The following is a 26,843-nucleotide window of genomic DNA, read 5'->3' as shown; positions in this document are numbered from 1 at the left end:
ATGTTGAGCACTGGCACCCTCTGGTGGTTACTAATGAAAATGTTATAAAATGCAGCAAGCATTTTAAAGGGCCAGTCAAACAATTAAGAAACAAAAATCAGATTCCAGAAAACATTTTGTTTTGGGATCTCGTCCCTCCTTTCCCAGTTTTCTAGAATAGCCAGCTATTTTGTATATTTGTGGTAAAAACTGCTCCGTGAATGGTTTGGATGATACCTTAGAAGGCAGCAGCCGATATAGGCAGTAGTGTATCTCACTAGGTTTTAAAACAGAGTGATAGTGTCCAATGTCATAATACATCCATTTCCTTCCGATCGATAAAAACCTTGTTTGTGTGACTGGTCCCCTTAATAGGCCTTCTTACTTTACAAAAGCAGTGCAGCTCATAAAACGAATGTGAAACAGGATGAGAAATAAATTATTTTCTCTTAAAACATTTCCCGTTTCACATCCAATTTCTGAACTTTGACTTATAACAGGGTTAATAATGGGTTACAATGAGGTGAAATGCAAGTGATTCCCATAATAGCAAAGCGAAGCCTTTACTTAAAAAAAAAAGAAAAGAAAAAAAAGAAAAAAGTAAAAAGAGAGAAAAGCTTACCTTTGGAAAACCACTCGTCTGTTACAGGATAAAAGGATGTACGGAATGAGAGCAGAAGAGACAGATACAGAAGAAAATGAGGAAAGTTTTGGCATAAAAAATTGCAGTAGTGCCCCAGCCACCATACAATTATTTAGCAACAAACCCACAAACAAGGCACACCACACAATTCATGCATGCTTCATGTCCTCCGTGTGCAAACAAACTTCTATATGATCTGACACAAATCAAACAGGCTTAACAGACTTCAAAGTGTGTACTATGATTTAAAGACTAGGAATAGGCACGGCCTCTTGGCTTTGTTTACATGACACAGAGATTGTGTACTGGGAATGCAAAGATAACAAGTTAACTTCTTTTAATTGGTCACGGCCCACAGCTAGTGCCTGTGTTTTTCTTTAAATGAATCAGAGGCGCACCTTTGCCCTTTCGGGAGCTGAAGCAGCCGCCCTTTTGGGAAGAGGCGGGGCCTTGATTGACAGGAGTCATCTCCTGATAGCGCTCAGAGCCTGGTATCTCCCGATGCACTTGATAGGACAGATTCCTCAGCAGACACACACTGTTCTCAATCAGCTGCACACAGACACAACAAACATGATCAAATAATAGATAATTTGGTAGAGATTGAAGCAGGACAACTAGAAATATTTTTATAAAACTGTTGAAAACCAAAGAAAAGGCTGATCCTACTAACTATATAGTGATATTCAGAATTTGCAGATTCTTATTCCACTCAATGATCCACTAACCCCTGGTTTCACAGACAAGGCTTAAGATAGTCCCAGACTATAATGCATGTTTGAGACGTTTCAACTGAAAGCAAGTTGCACTGACAGATCTTAAAATATGTCAGTGCCATTGTTTTGTCTCAAGATGCACACAAGTAATGTGTTTTTCTAAGGCTCGTTTATAAAAGCTACTTAAATGTTCTAATTGAACGAAGGCTTAATCCTAACCTTGTCTGTGAAACCAGGACTTAATGCCATTTCTGCACCGCTAGCAGCACAAATCTTGGGCCATCATAGATATGACAATATAGGCTCAAGCAAATGGTGTAATAATCTTCTGTTCAGACAAACAACTTTAAAGAAAGAAGGTATGGTTTCAGTGAATTGAAGTGTTGTCGTGTTTGCAAAGTCGGCTTGATCATCTGCATTTTCATAATCTGACTTGGGCTCGAACTGATATGGTAAAACTGTCGGCATTATTATTTACTGAGCGTTTACAATTGCTTTAAAAACCTTGGTAGCTGAAGCTCGCAATTATGTTTAGGGGCGTTACATTTCCGACACATGCTTGAGATGTTTGGCCAATCACAATGCACCGGGTCTGCAGGCCAATCAGAGCACTCAGAGCTTTTCGAAAGGAGGGGCTTTAGAAATCCACACGTTTCTGAAAGACTAGGAATAGAGGAGACTCGATAATATACAGTATGTAACAAGCATGTTAACCTATTCTACTACACCCAATAATCAAAATAATGAACTTTTTAAAATAGCTTCATATGAACCCTTAAATGCCACTTGAGTAATTCTTTCTTGCCAAATAAAAGTATTCATTAAAAAATAAATCACTGTCCCCAAACATTTGAATGGTAGTATATAATTGTACAACATTGGTTTAAGTTATTAATTTATTTTTAAAATACTAGTGCATTTTGACTAGTGTGTGAGCTCATTTAACTGGCCCAGTATAAATAGGCAGGTTAACGTTTACAAATTTACTGTTCAAATGGTCTAACAGCTAAAAATTGCAGTGTGTATTAATAAAAACGACCAGCAATGCTTCCTTCCCTCTTTGCTCTTCTCGGAAACATGCTTGTCCTGTCATAAAAGAGCAGTGAAAGTGCAGTTCTCAAAACTTAAATGGTCACAGTTCAGTTGTTACCTTGTTGTCCACATCTTTACAGTTGATCTGCGACTGGACGATGTACATGAGAGAGTCGACCAGTCCAGAGCACTCCCTCAGCTTCCTCCTGGCCTCGCTCCGCTCCGAGCTCACATTCCTGAGAGCGAAACGTCATGCAACTAATTAGGACACTGCCTGTTTAATGTTTAGTAATGTTTGGCATGCACAGAAACTTTTAGCTTCAGGTCATCACCTAAAACATATTAACCAAGAGTACACAGATGGCATCAGGAAAGTTGACCAATGAAAGAGAAAGCGAGGGTTAAAGGCAAGCCAGTGTTAGCTCTACTTAAATGTAATCACGGTGTAAAACCACTCCTCCGACTGAACGGAGCTCTTTCTAAAAGCCTAATAGGCGAGTGGGAGAAGCGAGGGACACTTTCAAAGAGAAGCACTCAAGGGAAATAAGTGGATTCAAAGATCACATTTCTCTCTTTTGTCCAAACTTTGTCCTGGTTCTTTCACAGCCTTAGAGGTTCTTGCTCTCACACACAATTCAAGAGCATTTCCTTTGCACTTCCTGTCTTTCTTCCATATCAAAATGCAGCTTCCTCACACACAACTTTTCTTGACAGGAATGCTTTAGCAGCACTGAGGCACACCCCTCCCCCCTATAAAGTCTTTCATTAATCTGAATCATGAAACTGTCCCTTCCCAACACATCCTAATCCTTTCCTCCGCCCATCTCTCGGTGTTCCCGTGGCTTAACTGCATCACCAAAGTCATGCGTCTGATTCCCAGGCTGATTAAGGGCATTTTCACACCTGCCTCGTTTGAAGCGTTTGTTTCAGAAACTAGTGATTTCTCCCTTAGAACGGTTCTTTTAAGCGTATATATGAACACGGCAATCGTGCTTGGATTTACAACCAAAAACAAAAACAATGGTACGAGGTAACCTGGACAAGGTGGTCTCTGCCAACTTGAACTCTGAAGCGGTTCACTTGTGGCGAGAAAGCAATCCGACCCACGGACCAATGAACCAGGCTGTATCACAATGTATAATGAGCAATGCACAAAAACGAAACGCCTAACTAAAATTTGGTCAGACAAACATATTTCAGAACTGTCCAAAACACAAAAATACAGGCGAGGCCTTGATTCGTGCACAAAAACGATAAAGTAAATTAACGACAAGTACAAAGAAAGCCACAATAAGCCATGGACTGTTGTCATCCTGACACATGACCTCTATCCCGGAACATGAACAGGTCCACTCTGACCAATAGTAGGGTTGACTATTGACAGTTGACTCGCACATGAAATAAGAAATGTTGCTTTGTGAAAGCGAAACATGCATTAACGTTGTGTACCTTAAGCAGCCGGTGGTGTTGGTGAGCGCAGTCTCCCACTCCAGGTGTCTGGGTTTGCAGCTCTCCTCTCCACCCTCGTTCCCCCTCTCCCAGCCCGAGTGCGGAACCATCACCTCATCGGACAAGGCGTGCAACGCGTGGTCCACGATCTCCATCTTTACAGAGTCATGAGACGACAGGTTCCACAGCGTACCTGTCAGAGGACGAACCATCGGTTACAACAATCCATCTGGTCTGACCACTTGTGTTTGAATCACAAAAAGTTTAACGTTGGCATGAAATGGAAATTTCAAAAGGACATGACTTTATATGGTTTTGAAAGAAGTCTCTTTATGTGTATTTATTTGATTAAAAATTAGGGCTGTCAAAAGATTAATCGCGATTAATCACATCCAAAATAAAAGTTTGTGTTTAAATAATATATGTGTGTGTACTGTGTATAATTAAATTTGTATATATAAATACACACACATGCTTGTATATATTTAAGAAAAATGTGTAATTTATATATAAAAAAATTATATTTATATATAATATAAATTATATATAAATGTATACAGTATATGTATGCAAATATTTCTTAAATATATACATGCATGTGTGTGTATTTATATATACAAAATAATTATACACAGTACACACACATATATTATGTAAACAAACTTTTATTTTGGATGCGATTAATCGCAATTAATCTTTTGACAGCCCTATTAAAAATATAAAAAAAATTATATTGTTAAATATATTATTCCAATTTAAAATAACTGTTTTGGTAAAGCTGTGATGGTAAAGCTATTAGTTTTCAGTGATCCTTCAGAAATCATTCTAATATGCTGATTTGGATTATAACCTGATACCTTTTTCAGGATTCTTTGATGAATAGAAAGCTCAAAAGAACCACATATTTGAAATATAAATCTTCTGTAACATTATAAAACCTTGATTTCCAGCGCTAAGGAGTGTGTACCTGTTATAGTGTCGGTAAGGTCCTGATCTCTCGTCTTCCTCAGTAGCCGCACCAGTGCGGGAATTCCATCGCAGTTCTTGATGGCTATCTTGTTATCTGGATCTCGTCCGTATGAGATGTTCTTGAGAGCTCCGCATGCTGCGTAATGGACCTCCTTCTTTGGGTTATCCAGCATGGACACAAGGGCAGGGATCCCCTTCAGTCGTCTTACATCTGACTTCACCTGCAAAGATAGGCAGAGAAGACTAAGCGCATGGAACTTGTGTGCTACACCATGAGTGACTTCGCCATCCGCGCCAAACCCCAGCACTAGGTGATGAATTACTGCTATGTAGGCGGGGCTACCCAACGTATTGTGACTAGCGTCCTGTGTAAGTGTGTACTAACCTTATCATTCTTAAAAGTGAGATGTTGTAAGTAAGCTGCAGCATTGCTTTTGACAGGGTCCAGGCGGTAGTTGAGCATAGCGATGACTTCAGGAAGTTCAGGTTGTCGCCATGCTGTGGGGGCGGGGCCTTTACGAAGAGTGCTGTCCAATGATGCCATGCTGCCTCTCTCTCCCTGAGCCAGTGGAGCTCCTCCTGCCCAATAATACATATCACCAGCTCCACTCATATCACCATCCAGTGTGCCCTCATATGACCTACGCAAAACAAGCAGCAGCACATATTAAGTGATTTTTTCCCCCACCTTAATAAATTGTCCAAATTTGCTTAATGTTTAACAGAACACACTAACCCTGTCCGGCGTGGAGGTGGTGCATGGTGTGGATGTGCCAGCCGGGGCATTGTGCTGTAATGCATGGCCGGCCCCATGCCGTAATCGGGTTCATCATATCCCAGGCTCCTCTGATCATCCTCCAGGCCGTAGGGCTCTGGGACAAAGCGCTGCATGCCAGAGATCTCCAAAGCACTGCCCATACGTCCTACCTGGGGCTGGGCCGAGTACGGGTCCAACTGCGGCCGGCTGTGTGTGCGGTAGGCGGAGTCCAGCGTCCGGTAGCCATCCACAGGCCTAAAGAAAAATACATTTTTCATTTGCACATCTTCACTACTGGTCAAAAGTGAGAAATAATTAAGATTTTATTAGTGTATTTGAAAGAGGTCTCTTATGCTCAGCAAGGCTGCATTGATTTGATCAAAAATACAGTAAAAACTTGAATATAGTGCAATAAGTGTTACTATTTTTATATCTTTTAAAAAGTCATTTATTTCTGTCAAGGCAAACTTTAACTTTCTCCAGTCTTCAGTGTCACAGGATCCTTCAGAAATCGTTCTAATATGCTGATTTGAAAGGCACAGACCTGTAGCGATCATCCATGCGTGTCCCTCGGCTGAGGCTGGTGTAGGCGTCAGGAGGATGGCCGCTGCGATAATCATCATAGCCACCTGGAGGTCCATAGTGGTAGTTACGGGGGACAGTAGAGGTGGGGTAGTCCATGGGGCCAGCCGGTGGCCTGTACACACGGTCCATTGGGGTATTATAACCGGGTATCCCAGTGACTGAACCAGTGCCATCCAGGGAAAGTGTGTCGGAAACTGAGGGAATGACTGTTCGTGTGGTGGTTGTCTTTGTGACCTTCTTTACCTGATAAGGGAAAGTGAAAATTATCTTTCCAACTTGAAAAACATGAGGCCATACTAGACAGAATGTCACCAGTTAAATTACATTGTACGGCTACAGCAAACTTACTGTGGTCTCAGTGCGACGTGTGGTTCCATCGTCATTAGTTTCAACTGAAATAATAGGAATCGCTTCATGGGGATCCTCGACTGTGACCGACTCAACAATATGACCAGGGTCCAACATCCTGTACTGTAGAACAGGCGCACAAACAAAGAACAATAGTGAGCATAAGCTAAGAACAGGAAGTGTCACACAAACACCATCTGGCACAATCACAGGTGTATGTCAATGACGACGATAGCAAGTTAGTACAGAAGCAAAATAATTAAGTGTAAAAATATGCGCAAGAGGACACCCAGGATTCCACAAAAAGGATGGCCTGGGACCAGTGCTGTGTTGACACTACATCCTGTTCATTGTAAATCTGTTTTTATTAGGAATGCTGCTCTCATGTACTCGTACTCATCCGATACCGAAAAACAAAACCACGCAGCATGTGCAGTGTTCTGTCAACAGAACAAACAGAGATATGGAGATATGTGCGTGTTGAGCGCACATCCCTTTTTCACAAACTATGCAAGTTGCAGTTTGGTTGGATGTCTCAAAATAGAAAGTAAAACGATGCAACTATTACTTGACGGTAAGGAGGGAGTGAGGGAGAGAGAGACCTGACTTTAAGATATAACATTTTTAGTAAAAAAAAAAAAAAAAACACAGCAAATGAGCGCAATGGATTTAAAAGTCTCAAGACATGAAATAGCATGAGAGAGAGAGAGAGAGAGAGAGAGAGAGAGAGAGAGAGAGAGAGAGAGAGAGAGAGAGAGAGAGGATTGCTTACACGCGTCAATTGGATTACAACTAAATCTTATATGTGGCCTAAGCAAAAACATGAACTTATGTGATTTATGTATAACGGGGTTTTCTATATTACTACAGGAAAACATCATGCGATTACTGATTACTGATTACATCACTATTCAATACAAAACTTTAACAAAAATGTTAAATGTGTTTATTTTCCTGACACATACAAAAACATGTTTGCAAAAATTACCCATTTTATAAAATGTGTGGCAGGGTAAGAAAAAAAAACAACAACAATAATTATATTTTAAATTAATACAATATTAAAATCATAATAAATAAATAATTTCATTATTAAGATTTTAAAATTATATGTAATTTATAATTAATAATAATTTAATTTTGATTTTAAAATAAAATAATCGTCATCTTGCAGAACTGAAATATACAGAAAAACAGTTCATTGTGGACACCCCATACTAACCTGAGTCCCGTTTATGTATCCCTCGTTTAATTTGAGACGTTCTAACTCTGCATCACCAGTGACACGGCCGTTCTAGAGAAACAGAGAGAGAAATGATGACAGATACAAAAACATGTAAAACAGATGAGGAAGGCGTGAAAGTGGCCAATGACCAAGGCGGTGAACAATGCTAAACATTCAGAACGACCACAGATTATAGCAGGACCTTGAGTAAATGCAACAGCATATGAAAAACATGACCTTATGAATGTCCATGCAAAGGATAAACACTGAAGACACTAAAAAACAACTTAAGTTAATGAGACCATCGCACAAGAGAAACATGACAGGGTTGCGGAAATGAATGATTGATGAATACATGGATGAACGAATGCCAGGAATGAGATGGGGGGGGGGGTTGACCGCTACCGGATAATATTACTCATGCTTGTACACAACAATGGCATGCAACACCATTCACATTCACACTTAAAGTGCAAATTCTCTACGCGTAAACCAGGGGAAGTGGGCTGCTGTACTATTCCCACTCCACAGAGGGAGCCGTGAAAGTAGACGGTAATCCTAGCTGACAGTCGGGCTTGCGGGAACCTGTCACAGCAGGTAGAAACATAACATAATATCTATACAACTATGTCAACAGAGAGGATATATACAGAAGATGGTGGCATTTTTAAACACTGCTGAACAGCTTCTTATCTTTGTGTGTGTGGGGGTGTGTGTGTGTAAGAGAGAGAATGAGTATTTTTTTTTCCTGAAGGAATAGTTCTACCAAAAATAAATACAGTGTTATTTACTCAGCTGCTTAAAACTGATGCAATTCGCAAATATAATTCGCATTTGTGTGGAGCATGTTGAATTCAAATGTGGAGCATCAAGATGTGTTGCGCCAAGATTGACATCAATGTCAAATGGCACTGGTTCTTCTGCTACGTATTTTTGGACTGCAGCTTTATATGAATTTTTGACCCATTTATTATTTAATAATAAAGCACAGCCTAGACATTTTGCAAAGTATTGTCATGTTCCCCATAATAGACAGTAAGACAGTAATAGATTTGAAACTAGTGTCGTTACTGCTAGCTAAAATTATTAAAACTGAGTTTCTGTAAATACAGTAAAAATATAAATTACATTAAAAACATATATTAGATAATGTTAGCAACTAACTGAAATAAGTTCAAGAACTAACATTACTTAAACTGATGCTAAAAATGACAATTAAAACTAAAATGAAAAGATAAAAAAGCTAATTAAATTAATAGGATATAAATAAAAACTAAAATGGTGCATAAATGAAATTGTTCATTTTTAGGTGAAGGAGAAATAAAAGTTGTGTATGCAACTATCTAGCTGTGAATGAAACTTTCAGAGTTTCAACTCGCTTGCGCACAGTCGACGCCCTTAAAGGAGGGGGCGTGTCTAAGATCATGCAACCAATCCAAGAAGTCCTCTAGTCTACAGTGAAGTAAACTGAGAAAGCTGAGATTAAGGCGATACTTGACGTTGAGCAACTTCCACCGAAAGACGGAGCTTTCTGAAATCCTCTACACACAAGGGAGACTCATCTTACTAAACCGGTTTGTTATCTCTCCGCTCACAGACATCAGCGGAAAGGGGTTTGGGTGTTGAGAAAGTTTCTGTGATAAGGGAGACATTCATCATGAGGACAGTGAGCAAACGGGAGAGAAAATTCCTCTTCGGTGAAGAACATTCATTCCGCTACGTCAAACAGACAAGGTTAATGACACATGTGCGATGTACAGACATGCGTTTTGTGAGAACCTACAGGGTTGACATTCAATGATGTGGTGAGAGACAAATTGGGGACATGAAGAAACAACATGCAAGGGAAACATGGCTTTACTAAGTATGGCTTCAGAGCGTTCTGTGATGCCACACACGCCATTAACTGCAGAATGATGCAGAGGACAAAGGATGGGCGGCGAATGATGACAAGAGGAAAGGATGCAAATGGTGGGTTCTGGTGACACTGAACGCAACAGTGAAGGATGGGTTAATCGTCATGCTCCTTGAGGTGCCAACTAGGACACATTGGTGCAGAGTGATGCGGCATGGGTGAGATATCGCAGGGTGATGATGCGGGGAACCCTGCTGCGGCGTGATTGGCTGGGAGGGCGTTACCTGCAGGGTGGGGAGGGGGCGGGGTAGGGTACCGGAGGGCCCCACGCTCCTCCTCTCCTCCTCCAGAGCTCGAGTCAGACGCTCAAACTGCATCTCCTGCTCTCGCACGGAGGCCAGGAGAGATGCTGCATTCTCACACTGCTCCATACACACTGAGAGAAAGAGGACAGGGGTTACACACTCTCATCATGAGATCGAGCGCCTTGCGCACTCCATAAGTGCCCTAAAAAAAAGAAAGAAAAGAAACATGCGCTCCACGCAGTCAAACAGACAAACACAGCTTAAAGTGGTGTGCATCATGTGACCCATGCGGCAAGCTAAATCAAGAAACAGTAACAGGGAGAGACACAAAAGAAATGTGAGAGAGAGAACATGACAGACAGAAAGTAAAAACTGTGAAAAGAGCGCGAGCAAGACAGGTGCTAACAATGCGCTTCAGACGCAGGCGTGATCACGCTGCCACCTCTGAGCGACAACACAGAGGAAACCAAACCGGTTTCAAGCTCGCATAGGAGAGTGATTCAGATGCTGTGTGAGAAGAGATCGTGTGGAGGCAAATAGACGAGTGCAGACACAACAAGGAATGAGCCACGGCCTATTCAAATCAAAAGGGGCTCCACAGAAACGCACTGCAGATAAATTAAAGCCGCAAATGCCCTTTCTACTGGGCTGTCCTTTCTGGAGGACATTTCACTGTCTGACAACTGAAAACAAACTCAGAGTTGTTGGTTTTCCTTAAGCACAAAAAAAACTAACTAGCACAGCAACAGTACCATGGTACAGTCAGTGATGGGATCTATAGTGATGGGATATATAGTACTTCAAGTATACAAGTTGATTAAAAAAAATTAAAATAGTCCAAATAAATAAATAGTAATATGGTACTTTCAGATATACCAGGATACTGAATCATAACGATTAATGTACCATGATGCCCCTTAGATACTAGATCATGGAGCTTCAAGATACTTAAAATGCTATGCTACAGGTTTAAAAAAAAAAAAACTAAAAAAAAAAATCAATAATATATAAATCAATAATATATAATATACACATACATACAACAATATTGAATAATTAAAATAAACACCACCACGGTATTACCATGATTAACATAATAATAATAATAATAAATAATATTAATAAAGAACACCAGTGTACCATGATTCACATAATACATTTTATATTCAATGATCTGAATAATTAAAATAAAGTACACCACCAAGTATTACCATGATACATAATAATAATAAAAATAACAAAACCAATAAACTATTATTGTTATTTATTATTAATAATGGCAAAACAAAACATGGCGTAGTTGTGGTACTTTGTAGTGGATGACCAATATTGACTTCTGATGGCTGATGCCGTTATCTTAGACACACAAACCCGCCTCCCCTCACTCACTCGTTTCATTAACTCCGGACGAACACTGTTGGTGTTAGTGAGTTTTGCCGTGGGATTGCACATCGTCTTATTCATCCCTGCAGATTTGTAATCACACTCAAAGTGCACGCACATAAAGCCGACTCAGTAATAAATTTCGTTCCGTTTCTCTGCTTATTGCGCTTAGTCAAATACACACAAAATAATGTCAAAATGCTTGGTGAGCATTCACTTAAACACAGTCGGTTATGTTTTAAGTGAACAAACAGTTGAGAAAGAAAACACACGTGTAACAGTATAATGGATCTGTGCGTCAGGTCTTAAAGTGACAGCAGCCTAATATACCGACTGCCAAATTACGAGATTACCATCTAAATGGCAGTTTTTCTCCATGGTATCGATGTCAAAATTGTGGCCAGTGAAAATGCTAAGTGGCTAGTAACTTTGGAAAAACATACACATATAGATGGCAACTTCTTGGTTCTGTAATCTGGCAAGTTTGGTTGCTCAGAATCATATTTTTTCAAATAAAGACGAAGAATTTTACACACGGCACACAGTGAAAATGACACGAATATGACATAGTGGGCAACATAGCGCAGCAAAGTTTGAAATCAAGGATTTAAAGTTTGTTGATCATGCATCTCCAGTCACCGCTGAACTCCTGTCCACATTCAATTTGCATGGACCGACGCAGAATACACAGTAGATGCTGACTACAAATACACACTTCAGAAAGATCTCACAGCTGGATTCAACCAAGTCTGCAAGGTTTGTGAAAATAAATGTTTATTAGATATTCAAAAAATGTTTTTATATAATATAAATGCGATTTTGCTGAATGCCGACAGTAAATTAGAAAGTATTATAGCATCTGCTTTTATATAGTTAGTAATAGAAAGGCAAACGTATACTTTTTTCAAATGCAGTTTACTTTCTTTGTTTAACAGTTCTATGTTAGACAGAACTGTTAAACGGAGACCATAAACAAATAAAGAGAATGAGAGTGCTGGGTGCTCAGACATTCTCAGCACTGCCAGAATAAAACTCTGGCGAACCATCAAAATAGCATTCACGCTTTAATAAATCTCTTTATTTGTTCAAACACATCCGATGCTGATATTTAAAAAAAAAAATCGTTCTTTGTAAGTATTATCTTCAATGCATCTCACTTCACCCTTGACTTGCTTTAAAATAAGACCATGCATGCCTTAAAACTAAAGTAAGCTTCGTAAAACAGCTGGAGATGGTCAGAGGACATATTTTATTATTTTGTGTTAAACATAGAAGCTCTCTCAGTGATATCAGTAGCATAGTGTATAAATAACTACTTATGTGACTCCACGCTGCATTTGCTCATTAGCACCAGTTATATCTGGGTGGGGTGCAAATGCTGCGTGTGAACAGCAGATGAAAAAAAACTGAGCTCTGGAGAGCTGATCTGAGCACTGATTTCAGCACAGCGTCATATACGGGTAGCGGAGTCAATCTGAGCTACAGGTTGAGACGTTTAAAAGGTTCTTTGGAAGAAGTACCTAGAAAAAGCCTGCATGCCGGCTTTGCGCAATGTAAATTAGCTTACAATAATGACAATAAAGGGAAGAAAGTGAGATTATTCTAGGGAACCTGACTATTTCCGACCATTTATAATTGAACTTCCCAAATTCTCAGGTTTATTACGGTTAAGCCAAAGTGAAAGAGAAACGAGCCCATAGCTGCACCTGCCCTCGTCCATGAATCATTACTATGCATCATTACAAAAGATAATCAAAACATAAAACAACATGGTAAAAAAGAGTTTAAATAAATAAATAGGCAAGCATGATAACCAAATTCCCCCAAAGCTCACCTAAATGAAAGTACAGGGTGGGCCATTTATATGGATACACCGTAATAACATGGGAATTGGTTGGTGATATTAAAGTCCTGTTTGTGGCACATTAGTATATGTGAGGGGGCAAACTCCTCAAGATGGGTGGTGTGTACTAATATATACTAATGTGCCACAAACAGGACTTTAATATCACCAACCATTCCCATGTTATTACGGTGTATCCATATAAATGGCCCACCCTGTACAACCACGTAACCGTTTACAGGAGTATTTCACGCAAAAAATTTATTCCGTCAACATTTATTCATCCTTATGCCATCATTACTGCACCATGAATAATCTATAACTCATATCTGGTAGTGGTTAACCATGACCAATATGGATTTTTTTGATGGCGATGAGCAGGGTGGCCAAAATTAGCCTATAAAATTTTATTTAGTAAATACTAGGTGACTGTGTGTGTACCGATACATAAATCACAATATTGCGATATTACAAATCGCAATACTGAACTCACGATACTATCGTGATATTTTAAGCCAAAATAAAGGAGAGGTTTTTTAATTATTCTTAAAATAGTATTATTTTATTATCAGTACCCACAAATATTCCCCCATTGCATTATTATACATTATAGTAGTTTAATGTAGTAATGACACAGAAATTATCATTTTTTTCAATGCATGCATTTGTTGGATCTCTTACAGAAGCCGAGTGCCCAGACTCTCCCAGTGCTCGCCATGTCCCGCCTCTCCCGCTATTATTGCACTATACATTTAAGAATAACCCATCTAAAATGCTTTGACTAATCATACTACTAAAACTAAATGTGATATGGTGATTTAAATTATATTTGCGCTTCACTTTGAGGAGTGCCATTCTGGCAGCGCTTAGATGATCAATGTTCAGTTCTAATCGAAATGACTATTACGATAAACTGTAAATGTTAGTTCATCTAAAAAATGTAATTCTGCATTCACTCATGTTGTTTTCACACGTCATGCAAGCATTTGACGCCAGTGTACGTCGTTGTAAATCTGTTCATCATATAAAGCTATTGCGTCTCTTCAAAAGGCTTGATTTAGGATTAGACCACTCGATTGATTATTTTTTACAATGCCTTTATAATTTTTTGGGGGATCTTTTCAATTTAAGAGTAATGGACTTTAAATGGAGGGACAGAAATCTCTCTCATTTGTTTATGGAAATTGAGTGAAAATCTCATAGGTTTGAAACAACATGAGGGTGAGTACATGGTGGCAGAATTTACATTTTTTGGTGAATCATATCTTAAAAATACAGTAAGCTGAGTCTTGGATAAAACAAACTCCATCGCAAATCATACCGTTTACATCAACAATAGTCACATTTTTATATTGCGATTCTCGACATAATGTATCATTTCACCCCTAATACTTGCAGAATGCCACTGCAGAAATTTTACGTGTGTTAAATTTCAATTTAAAAATAATGTGAACTGTAAAAAACAGATTTATACTTTAGAAAGGAACTTCTTGATTCACTTAATCTAAGTATTTTTAACAAAGTAGCAGGGATGCAACGATACCTTTGTCATAACATATCTGAATATCAGCCGATACAGAACCGATACCAGTGCTTTTTTGTTTTCTTGATCATTGTAGAATTTCTATACCTTTCTGTGTGTTTGAAATGTGATACATTTTTTGTGTTAAACAATCCACTAAATACCAGGGAGAGCGCCAGGCCCATTTTAGGGGAGACTTAGCCGTATAACAGTTAGAAATCAAAGGCTTAAAAGTTGACACGTTCACGCATGTCCAGTGACAGCCAAACTATCCTGTCTCCAAGCCACACAGCTTGCAATCTTCGCATTTTCAAAGAACAAAATGCGAAGAACAAAGAATTGTGAACTAAGCCCGAGTATGTGCAATCACAAATGAGGGACAATAGTTTTAAGTTATGGAAAGATTATCACTGAATAAAGGACTTATATTTCAGCAGCAAATTTATGGCTTCAGAACACTTAGGCTTCAGGAAAAACATGAGGTTGAGTAAATATTGACAGTTTTAATGTCTTCATAAAACTGACTTATGAAGCGTGAGCCATATGGACCACTTTAGGGTACTTAAGTCATTTTTCTTGATGCTTTGTTTGTATAGAAAAGAACAGCATGAACATTCTTCAGAACATCTTCGGTCGTTTTCCACACAACAACGTCACACTGGTGAGTGAAAGACAGAATTTTTTTTTTTTAGGCAGACAATTTAAAATAAAAGATCTTTATCTAAAATAAAGATCACAAGTCTCTTAACACCAGTCAAAGCACTCCAAAACAGATGGACCTTTATGGGAATACTAGGGGTGTGTGTGACAAGACCGTTAGCTCACGAGAACGAGACGAGATTTTTACAAAGAATTTTTCAGAAATCCTCAATTACGAAATACATGACTAGAAAAATAGTCTGCTGGTGCATTTGAAATGTTTTAACTAATCATCTTGTAATAAATCATTTCAATAATTCAGTCATTTCAGTTCTACTTTGAGTATGAATTATATGCAGTAAAAGACAACAATACTCAAGTGCTGTAAAAGGTTTTGCCACAAACTCTGACTGGCTTCTCTCCCGTACGAGTCTCTTCAGACCTTAGAACTGTACATGATTTATGAGCTTCTACAACTTTTGACCTCAACTGAACTCCTTTCCACAAATTGATCATAGAAATAAAAAACTATATATAAATAAAAATAAAACAACAGTCCAACCATAATCAAACTACTCTCTCAATATTCAAAGTACAAATAGAAACCAACATTTTCTTCAAGCTAAGAGGTGGTTACAACTACACAGCTTTCATATCGGGAGATATCTGCATGCATCAGGAAGCCGCTTTCAAAAGGTATTGACATCGCGTTTGTTGTGAATTCGTTGTTGTGCTACGAACCCTCTCGTCACTTACTCTCCTTCACGTGATCAGTGAACTTAGATTCCTGCTGCACTACGTAAGACTCAGCAGCTCGTGTTGGATGAGCTGGATGGGATTGAAGCGACCGTTATCCAACTGAATTAATGGTTTTTATTTCTATAAAAAGCAAAACAACAGTGGATGCGTACTGTTAACGTGGCGGTGGCATATTCAATCCTAACTTCACCCTCACACTCGACAAGAAATCTAGACACATTTTAGTCTCGCCACACCTCTAGGGAATACTGAATCAAAGACCTTGTATAAAGACCTTGATGTTGTCCATTGGAAAATGACTGGATGCTGTATTGCTGTGATGTCATTTGAGTGCCAGGAATTGTCAGTTTTGAGAATTGTCAGTTTTGATTTCATGGTGACTAATTTTGGCTTTGAACCTTTATCTACAGATCTGCAGGGACTGAACCTTCCCTACATCTGCAACAAAGCCACTGCAAAAATAAGAATAGAATTTCTAAGCATCCACTAAAGTACAAACAGAAAAACTACTGTGCATGTCAGAAACTATTTTAAGGAGACCACAAAAGCACAACAATCCAAGAGCGAAAAAGAATCCCCAAAACACACAGTGGCTATCATGAGAGCGGGATTGAAATGGAAGCAAGCAGGGAGTCAAGGCCAAAAATGTACAAAACAGCAGCATAGGAAAAGCTCCGCCCCACAGAGCGCTGTAGCCACTGAAGACTCAGGCAGCTAACTCAACCCAGCACACGACAGGGAGAGATAGAGAGAGGAAATATTTGCAGCTGTCTGCTTAGTGGTTAACAGAACAATAGCAAATGTGTGTCCACTACAGAGAATTGTTTGAGAGAGGGACAGCAGCGGGGTGTGCATATGCCGTGGTGACTTTAGTTCGCTGAGGGGGGTGTGGGTGGGTGTGATCGCATTGTCCTCGAAAACACAGACGCAGCAGTCAGTTTCAACTAGGACTGAAACTGTTTTTCCACCTCTCTTCGACTTCCCTCCCCACAAAGCAAACAGACTCTCGTAGAAAGCGAGGAATGAGCGCACACACACACACACATTCCAGCTTGTATTGTGGCATGTCAGATCCTGTCTCAGCTCCTCTGGCAGCTTGAAAATAACTGGAAAACACTTCCCTTCCCTTTTCCTTATATGTCGCTCTTTCGTTGCATTCTCTATGACATAGGCCTATGTCCTCATTCTTTCCCAAAGCATCTGATTGAAGTGTGTGTAACCGATGACTCATTCACATCTCAGACCGTTTGGCTCTGATGCATGCATCATTTAGACAACAAAAGACTTCTGATGCACTCATAGAGAAGGGAGTGTCTAAACTATATGTAAGAGAGCTCTTAGCAATACTTGATTCTGATTAGATTTTTTTTATTTATTTATGCAGTGTTAGAGTCACATCTTTTGTATCACTCTGTGGTCTCAGCCCATTATCATTTTAACTTGAATCATTATTTCCTGTCCATTTGTTCATATAGCAAGTAGTTTGTAATGTGCGCTGATGTACAGTAAGCTGGACATTGTCACAAAATAAACCCTATTCGGGATGACAGAAGGGAAGTTTTTTTTTTTCTCTTCACGAATATGACCAGCTGAATGCAGTATTAACAAAACGCCTTAATTGTAATCTTTGGGTACGAATATCAATGTTTCCCATACATTGATTTATTTGTGGCACCCCACCAAAATATCAACATTGACCACCACAAATAGATTTCAGTGCTTCCCATTCATTAACTAGACTGTGGCAGCCCGAAAATACATTTAAACTTCTCATAATAACATAAAAGGTCTTTAAATGTCGTGTTTTGCGCATTTGCTGTCAAACAAACTAAAATCGAAAGTGCGATAAGTACGCACTTTGTTCACCCGATCAGCTCCGCGGGTTCGATTCTCAATACCGATTCACAGTGAATGAATGCAGTGAACTCCATCTGTGCATGTGCTGAGTTTAGCGTGCATTTGGGAATGTAGCGGGCACCAGTTACGCACCATTTTCACATTTGCATAGTTGACGATTAGGGAGTGTAGAGCATTTCACTAGATTTGCAATAAGATGCATTCGTAAAGTTTATTTCCGCCAAAATAAAAACTCAACTGACATATCTTCCATATTGTGATGTACATTCGAGTAAAAACGATCATCGATTTGGATCAATGCATTGGTTGACTGCATGGAGGCAGATCTGAACATGACCTTGCGGTCGACTGAAAGAAAGGGGCCTGTGTACATTATGTGTACGAAATTATTGGAGAAGTCCAGTATACATTACCAGAGTGGACTGACATTTCTCCAGAAAACTGAGGTATACTATTTTGATGAAATATTACAAGGTCAAATAAAGTATTTTAAAAAAGAAGAACGATTAATCCATGCATTTTTCTGTCACAATAAGATCATTAAGGGACATCTAGAAAACATAGTATATTTATCAAGATGAATATCCATTTCATGACAATTTGGATGCAACTACTTAACCGTAATCACAAGGAAGTGACACATTGCAAACTCAGACACAATAAAGTCCACAAAACAAGTAGTGTAGTGGTATAGTCATAACGTCTCTAGTAGATGTAATGCATCATAATGCAATCTAAAATTAATTCAAAGCAAATATTTTTTTTAAAGCATATTTTTTAATAATTGCCCTATAAAAAAAAAATTATATTATGCTATATATATATATATATATATATATATATATATATATATATATATATATATATATATATATATATGAGACAGGATATTACACAAACATTGAACATTAATTGATGCCTTCCAACCTACGGATGCCGCATTTTTCAAGTTTCGGACACAGCCTATGCGCATTACAAATAGGCCTCCACAGGACGCTATACCAACTGCAAGAGTTCTCGTCTTCTAAGGAGAAAACTGCCATGGGACGACTCTCTAAATAGATCTGACCTAGAACACCCTGAAACTTTGGTGACAAATCACATAAAACATGATTTAACACCACAAGTACACTACACAGTGTGCTGAACTATGCAACAAAAAACCCCCCCAAAAAAACACATCTGTTCAAATGCCAGTCCATATTAAGAAAGTGTGATTCATTATGCACCAAAACTGCCCTGAGCTCTGGTGGGATTAAAGAGAAAGTACCCTGTGTGACATCATCAACACATCATCAAAACCACTTGATTCTAGAACTCTGGCAGTATTAGACATAAGCCTGTGTAATTGAATTAGTCAGGTGCTTAATCATCTGCGTCCCCTAATGGGATAGCAAAGGAATTAGACACCTAAGCCACTGACCATCCAAACTCTAAACACCATGGGCCGAGATAATACTGTATAACAGGAGTAAGATACAGTATAACAGGACAAACTTTAACACAGTTTAAACACATTAAGGACAAGTAAATAGATCATGCTGTATAACAGATTGCAGCTGCAACAGGCAGTCAAATATGATCATCATATCAAATGCATGTGGGAGGCAATTCAGACAACAGCTGCTGACTTCTGCTCCAAATATGTGGATTATGGGAAGAAAAACAATAAGCCGACTATGATGTGCCTTTATATGGAGTGACTTTGAGACAAAGTCAATACAGGTGTTGAGTAGGAAAACACCATTTAAATTCACATACCAATGAGAGAATTCCAATGAGAGCATTTTTCGTACCATTTCACCAAACATCACGCACGCTTTTTGGTTCCTGCTGACTCAGGCAATGCTGAAATGTAAAAGAGCAACACCATCAGCACTGGCCTGGCTCCAAACTAATGCTTAGTGAACTTTGGTACACACGCAGCCAACTGATCTACGATCAGCCATGTGCTTTAACCCACTATAACTCTAACCACTACCCATGCTTAGTGTGTTTAAATCTCAAAGCGTTAGGGAAGCATACTGACCTTTTCAGCATGTACATCCATCAGTCATTACACATTATAACCTTTACTTATTCAGAGAGCTTGCAGTCACACCGCATAGACCAGGAAATGGGAGTGCCGGTGACGTAACTTTTTAAACATCAACCTGAGAACGTTACTGCAGGTAAAAGGTAACAACTATGGGCGGAGTGTCTTTTCTTTTCCTGTCACTTCCTGGAATTTGAAATTCTAAAGTATAGTGCTGTAACCACTAAGGGAAAAGAAGAGGACGTGCTTTTTTTAAACCATGCACTCCTTGCTTGGAAGAACTATTACTAGCACCATTTCTCTCCACACAGCTCTTTCCTTTGCAAGAAATGCAATGGAACAAGCACCAATTCATTTTTATTTTGCCAAATTGGTTCAACAGAGATATAATTCATATATTGGAGTAGACCATTTTTGATATAACTGGAAAATTATCATCATATGAACAATTTAAGAGTACATAGGACTTACCCAATACATTTGAAAGAATAACTCTGTTATTTAGTGAAGCCTTCATATCCTATTCAACTTCTAAAAAACAGTAATCTGAATAACTAACTCTTTAACAGTTATTACTTATTACTCACAAACTGGGTTTGATGAGATCAACTTAAATGACAAAAATCTATTTTGGAGACTGCTGTTGCTAGTAATAAGTACAAGACTGGCTAGTTGGTTCTCTTCAAATATGTATTAAATTAAGATAAGAGGTTTAAGATTATACACACCATCTAACCTGTTCTTTAATTGCTAAATAAGCTGCCATTGACAACACGTAATGTTTAAATTGATAGTTCACCCAAAATGAAAATGGTCATCTTTTAATCCCCCTCATATCATTTAAAATCGTAATTATAAAATAGAATTATATTCTATGGAACATAAAAGATGATTGAGAAACATCCGTGTTCTATTGTCCATCCAATGGAAGTCTATGGTCACCAAAACTGTTTTTTGCACGAGAATCTTTAAAAAATGTTTTGCAAAAGAAAGAAAATCATACAGGGTGAGTAAATGATGACAGACAGAATTTTCATTTTTGAGTGAACCATCCCTTTGAGCAAAAAGGTATGAGGCTGTAGCATATTGTGAATAGCCACAGTCCCAACATGAAGTAGAACACCTTACTTTTACAGTTACAATATTTATATATTTATTTATATATATATATATATATATATATATATATATATATATATTTTTTTTTATATATTTTTTTTATATATGCATTTAAAAAGTTATAAATGTTATAAATATAAGTTACAAAAGGTCTTGAATTTATTCTGTAAGATCTGTAATTTTAGCTAAACTTCATAGACAAAATTTTGCACACTTAATGGCCAAGGTCCTGAACAGTTGTTTTAGTCTTTCAAAACTTCTCAACATTTAAAATAACAACAAAAACTCAAATCTCCTAGTCAAAGTTACTACACTAATTTTTGCATTGATGCATACAGCAATACAATGCTCAATTATTCTGTACTGGTATGAAAAACTCTTCAGATCCTGATAGCAATCAATCATAGAAGTGGTCTAAATATTTATATAAATTTTATTTATTTTTTAAATTACATATCTTCTGTTAAAGTCTCAGGACCAAAAAAAATTCCAATCATTGCATTAGGTCCAAATGCAATGAAATGATGTCCTACCTGCCTGTCAGCCTATGTTTTTCCATACCTCCGTGCACCCTGCTCACGCAGACGTCACACGCCATCAGCGCGTTCCATGAGGATATGCAGAGCCGTAGACAAACAGTCACAGAGCGCCGCAAACAAACAGCAGCAACCTTTTACAGTTCCTCCTGAACCAAAACAACGAGCTTTTGCTGCGTTCACGCCATGTCATAACCGTAATTTAGAGATGGCAGTTCCTGTGACGCTCTGCTCAGAGCTGGTCATGTCCTCAGACTCGGAGTATGCGTTTCTATGTCAACACCATCAATGTCTAAATGAATCTGCAAAGTAGTCAGGTGGTACAAGTCAGAGCTCTGCAAGTTGTTTACATTCAATATTATTGTAATACTGGAGACATGAGGTAATTTAACACACTCTCGTGCTTTGCAGAGTCTGCTTTTGCAGTGCGCGTTCATGAGGAGGCACAGCTTTGGAGACGCTCTGAAGGGAGGGTGGATCTAATGCTTTCAAAGCTAGCCTCTCCGAAATTGCCAACCCTACCTTTAATGCATTAGGTTCAGATTTGTTCTTTTTTTTAAATTAATAAAAATCTTTGTAAGTCACTTTACTGATTTATTTTTGCACTGACACTACAATTCAATGCTTCTACGTACATGTATGAAATGTTAACTGTATTTTGTAACTGTATTCATGTTACTTAAGAAATGATTAAACAGTGTTTTTAATAACAGCGCTGTGTCCTTCCGCGCTTGAAAGACACACCCTGCATGGTGCTCACATTATAGCCGGTCATTACAGCGGTCAAACTATTTGGTTACCCGTCATTGAGGACTCATGAGTCGTCTTCAAAGACACACCTCCCCTCACGGGGGGGGGGGGGGGTCCCAAATCGGGCGAGTGTACACATGTACCGGCTCTCTCAGGTCAAGGTAGACGGGTATGAAAAATCCCAAACATTCCTGCTTTGAGGCTTTTTGCTCGGGGTCTGATAAGCATCATGAGCGGCACTGACTCACGCTGAGCTTCTCATCGGACTCTAAGACTGGACGTGAGGTTAAAAACACACACACACACACACACACACCGTTTAACCTGCTGTTTCACACGGGTTGTGTGTAAATGAGAGTCACTGTTAACACACACACACACACACCCCCCCACACACAGAGAGAACCGCGCCTTTCCCTTCCCCCACATTCACACCCTTTCAAAATACTAACTCAACAGGTTCCCAAACTTTTTTCGTAATGATTATTGCATATACCCGATGAGTTAACTGCCCGAATTTCGCCCTCTTCTGGGAAAAAAAAAAAACACTAGTCGCAGTCAAACTCAAGTAAACCGGAGAAATAGTCTTGTTGCACCTGTGAGTCTCCGACCAGTTCAGGTGAAGCAGTAAGTGCGAATGTGATACTCCATATTTGAATCCAAAACATGTGAATAGAGCCAATATACTGCTCTAAAAATCACAATTAAACTCAAATATATTCATTCTCAATTGGAAGTAATATTCAAAATTCCATTAAAGCCAGTAATTCATTAAGAATCACACGTATTCGTTAAATTCTATTTAAAATAAATATATAAAATACGTTGGCTACTATATTTTGTAACTCGTTATCAAACAATTTTTTTTATAATGGTCAGGTGACTTCCGCAAACTCAGGTGTGTTAATGGGCCTTGACCCGTTTTACTTCACTGCAGTGAACATTTCACACTCACTGCCATTTATTCACCCACAAATGCATTACTATCCACTTTCAATTCACATGTAGAAATCATACCGACAACCCTATCAAAATACATAACGGTCCTGAAAGTGCAAAATGGAAGAAAAGTCTCACTGAGGTGTATAAACTATTGAAATCGTCACATTATAGATAAGAGGCACTGAAGCTTACGTTAATCCTAATGCAAATCAGTTTCGGGATTCATTTGCAGACATTCTGGTTTTAACATGAGCACAATTAATACAGGAACATCATAATAATATTTACTAAAGCCCATAAAACTAACTTAGAGTTCTCAAAACCAATAACTTTATCTGTTCCAGTTATCCTGGATATCTGCAATAAGGTGGTGGTGGTGGGGGGGGCACCGAAACGCTCCGCTATCAGGGTCTCTTTCACGAAACCAGCATTACAATAATAGAAAAAAACTATTCACTCGATGTAAAGATGAACTTTAGGGAATTTCAGGAAAACAAGCTTCCTCCGTCCCAATGATCCTCACGCTCGTGCCATTTCGATTAGCACAGCAGCTAACTACACTAGCCTGCTAACATGGAGAGCTGGCTAACTTTGTTCTACTCCACTATTAAGAGGCCAAACAAGGAAAACCAGAGGACAACAAAGAAAGCCAACAGACAGATCAGAACAAACAGAAGAGTTTCCATAGTGACTACCTTTGTTTTTGGTTTCGTTAAAGTCCCGATGTGAGGTCGTGGCCTATCGAAACGGGCTTCTCAATGGCCAGTTTCAGATTTTCCAAGCGGTAGGAAGTGATTGTAATTCCAAACGTTTGCTGCTCTATATTTGGGCGTTTCAGCCCCACGCTACGCCAGATGCATCTGTCCTATTTTATGAGCTCGCTTTCTAACGCGTGACCTGTAACGCGTTTCCCCTGGATGAAGCAAAACAAAGAAGAAACGTGATATGAACAAATTTAAGCAGTCTTTTTAAAAACCCACCAATCTATCTCGCTCCCCTTGTTCACTCCTCTCTTTGCTCGTCGTCCCACTGTGAAGCGTCTGACCCCTCCCCTGTGAAACAGGAGTTCAGCTCACCGACACCGCTTGGGCGGGGACACGAGTCTGATTTGTTTTAAATGCGAGCGAAAGAAAAACGTAATTTCACGCCGCAAAAATGTGGCCTATAAATGTAAACGCACTTAAGCGCAGTTATTCGTTGTCGTGTGAATTATCAGGAATTGTTAATATGCCTCGAAACGACTTTTCGCGACACCTGTGATACCTCGTGTTGGATTGATTGGAAACGAGTTTAGGGGAATTCCACCAAAAATGAATAGTTTATGGGGGAAAATATATATGTATATAAAGAATTTAAATATTATAAACAACAATAAATAGATAACCTTGTACGCTTTGATAAAATACACAACAAATAAATAAATAACCTTGTGTAGGCTACTATACGTTTTTCTCGCACAATTTAGTCATAGTTTAATATTTATAAAATCACTCATTTGTTAATAAATTAATCTGTCATATTTATTTCTTTCATACTTTTTGTTTATTATTTGCGTTTCTGTTTTTTTTTTCCATATATCCTCATTTTAGTTCTCTTATTTAGCCCATTTAGCCTGTATGATTACTATGAAAATCAAATAACACTTAAAGCGGGTTCCTCAGATTGCCAGATTACAAGGGTTCAAGCAGTATTAATTGTGCCTTGAGTGTCTTTTGATTTGTATGAATTATCATTATTCTTTTAAGTAGCCATCACATGCATTTTCAAGATGATCTACAAAATATGAGGTTGGGTAATTTACAATTTTGACTGTAGCGAAGTCAGTGGAGATTATTTCTGTTCTGTTTGATTAGAATGTTGATGGATCAATTCACTTGTTACCACAGAACTGACATTGCATTCAAAAACATGTGAATTATTAATGTCTTGGTCCATCTCTGTCAATCTCGTTTTTGTTTGTTGTTTAGAAGACTTCCTGAGGTCACTATAGATGGATGTGTCACTTGAAGGTTTGAAAAACAGAATTACAGCGTAATTAAAGAACAAAACAGTGATATGTGTTTGTGATAGCTGGTTAATGCCTTCAAATAAGCTTTTTAAAGGTCAATGAAATATTATCTGTTGATTAAAAAAAAATTGTCTGTGTTTTGTCTGTCTATTTTTAAACTTGAAATTGACACGCTGAAGGCAAATGTTATAAATAATTAACTAATTTCCTATATTTCTTAAACCAGGATGACTCATGATCAGACATTGTGGGCCAGTGAAGCATCAGTCATATCTGAACCTTTCATTTTAATGTGGGAGATTACAGGAACAGGAGTTCCCCACCCAGGAAATCAAACTCAGCTAATTTTAAAACTCAGTTCATTGAGAACTGACCTCGACACAACCAGTCAGTATGGAAGTTTGTGGTTAAAGCATTCAGTGGTTGAGTCAGAGTCATCCAATATAGCTCATATGTTCATAGGTAACTCCCTTGACCCTAGGGCACACAAAACTTTCATCAGCTACAACATAGAGAATTCCACAGTTGTCCATGTGATGTCTCACATCAGTGACGGTTAAAGTTCACATATTGGTAGCCACCGGGCTGTTTGCTGCTAAAAAAAAACTAGCCCAAAGCATAAGCAATTTAATAGCAAATCAAATGAGGTTTAAGATCACTGCAACAGCTAATATTCCATTTCTCATATCAAATATGTAATAATAATGAATATGATGCAAAGCTACATAATTGCTATCTTTTGGTAATTTTGGATTGTGCTTTTGGAAAGGATTCTATAATGCATTATAAGGCAAATAGGTATGTAACCCCAAAAACCCCTAAAACAAATATACAAATATCTAATCTTTATTATGACACACTTCTACAAATCCTCTGCATTATTTATACTCCATTTTAGGCCTCAACGTAGTCTGAGGCCATTAAATATATACTACCATTCAAAATTTTGGGGTCAATATGATTTTTTTTTTTAAAGAATTGAATACTTTTATTTAGCAAGGATGCATTAAATTGATAAAAAAAAAGTGACAACGCCATTTATATTGTAACAAAATATTTCTATTTCAAATAAATGCTGTTCTTTTGAACTTTAAAGAATCCTGAAAAAAAAGTACCACAGTCTCCACACAAAAAAATCAAGCAGCAACTGTTTTCAGCATTGATAACAATAAGAAATGTTTCTTGAGCAGCAAATCAGCATATTAGAAAAGGATCATGTGAAAGACTGGAGTGATTATGTTGAAAATTCAGCTTTGTCAACAGAGGAATAAATCACATTTTACATATATTAAAATATAAAACAGTTCTTTAAAATTGAAATACATTTTTACAATATTTCTGTGTGCTGTATTTTTGATCAAATAAATGCAGCATTGTGAGCATGAAATCTTCCACACCCCAAGCTTTTGAACGGTAGTGAATGCCTATTTGGTTCAATTGTTTATTCTGTGTCTACTTAGAATAGTTCCTGATGTTCTCTCAGAATGCCACAATTAAGGTCAGAGTGGAATCCATGACCATTTCAAGGACTGACAAAAAACAAACAAAAAAGCAATAAGGCCTTGGTTTGGAGCTCAAGCAGATTAT

At 38.3% G+C, this 26,843-nt stretch overlaps 1 protein-coding gene across 22 annotated transcripts in view; it reads right to left on the bottom strand.

Annotated features, from left to right (window-relative positions):
• ctnnd1 (catenin (cadherin-associated protein), delta 1) overlaps nucleotides 1-24,335 on the bottom strand; it is a 31,049-nt gene extending 6,714 nt beyond the window's left edge. For 3 of the 22 annotated variants that reach the window (XM_084102745.1, XM_084102739.1, XM_084102749.1), the window contains exons 1-12: nucleotides 24,229-24,312; nucleotides 9,843-9,994; nucleotides 7,701-7,772; nucleotides 6,479-6,601; nucleotides 6,090-6,373; nucleotides 5,525-5,800; nucleotides 5,174-5,429; nucleotides 4,787-5,009; nucleotides 3,820-4,012; nucleotides 2,489-2,606; nucleotides 1,021-1,174; nucleotides 602-619 (exon numbers count right to left, since the gene is read on the bottom strand). In XM_084102745.1, the coding sequence (XP_083958871.1) occupies nucleotides 602-619; nucleotides 1,021-1,174; nucleotides 2,489-2,606; nucleotides 3,820-4,012; nucleotides 4,787-5,009; nucleotides 5,174-5,429; nucleotides 5,525-5,800; nucleotides 6,090-6,373; nucleotides 6,479-6,601; nucleotides 7,701-7,772; nucleotides 9,843-9,989 (1,864 nt within the window). In that variant the 5' untranslated portion in view covers nucleotides 9,990-9,994; nucleotides 24,229-24,312. Of the gene's footprint in view, nucleotides 1-601; nucleotides 620-1,020; nucleotides 1,175-2,488; nucleotides 2,607-3,819; nucleotides 4,013-4,786; nucleotides 5,010-5,173; nucleotides 5,430-5,524; nucleotides 5,801-6,089; nucleotides 6,374-6,478; nucleotides 6,602-7,700; nucleotides 7,773-9,842; nucleotides 9,995-23,943 lie in introns of all 22 variants that reach the window. The other 19 variants (XM_084102744.1, XM_084102728.1, XM_084102748.1 and 16 more) reach the window with 12 other exon arrangements.
• Nucleotides 24,336-26,843: the final 2,508 nt, after the last annotated feature.

This window comes from Abramis brama (assembly GCF_963993115.1).
Source record: "Abramis brama genome assembly, chromosome: 2".
NCBI lineage: Eukaryota > Metazoa > Chordata > Actinopteri > Cypriniformes > Leuciscidae > Abramis > Abramis brama.
Note: the sequence above shows the minus strand (reverse complement) of the source record. Positions and strands in the feature narration are given on the sequence as shown.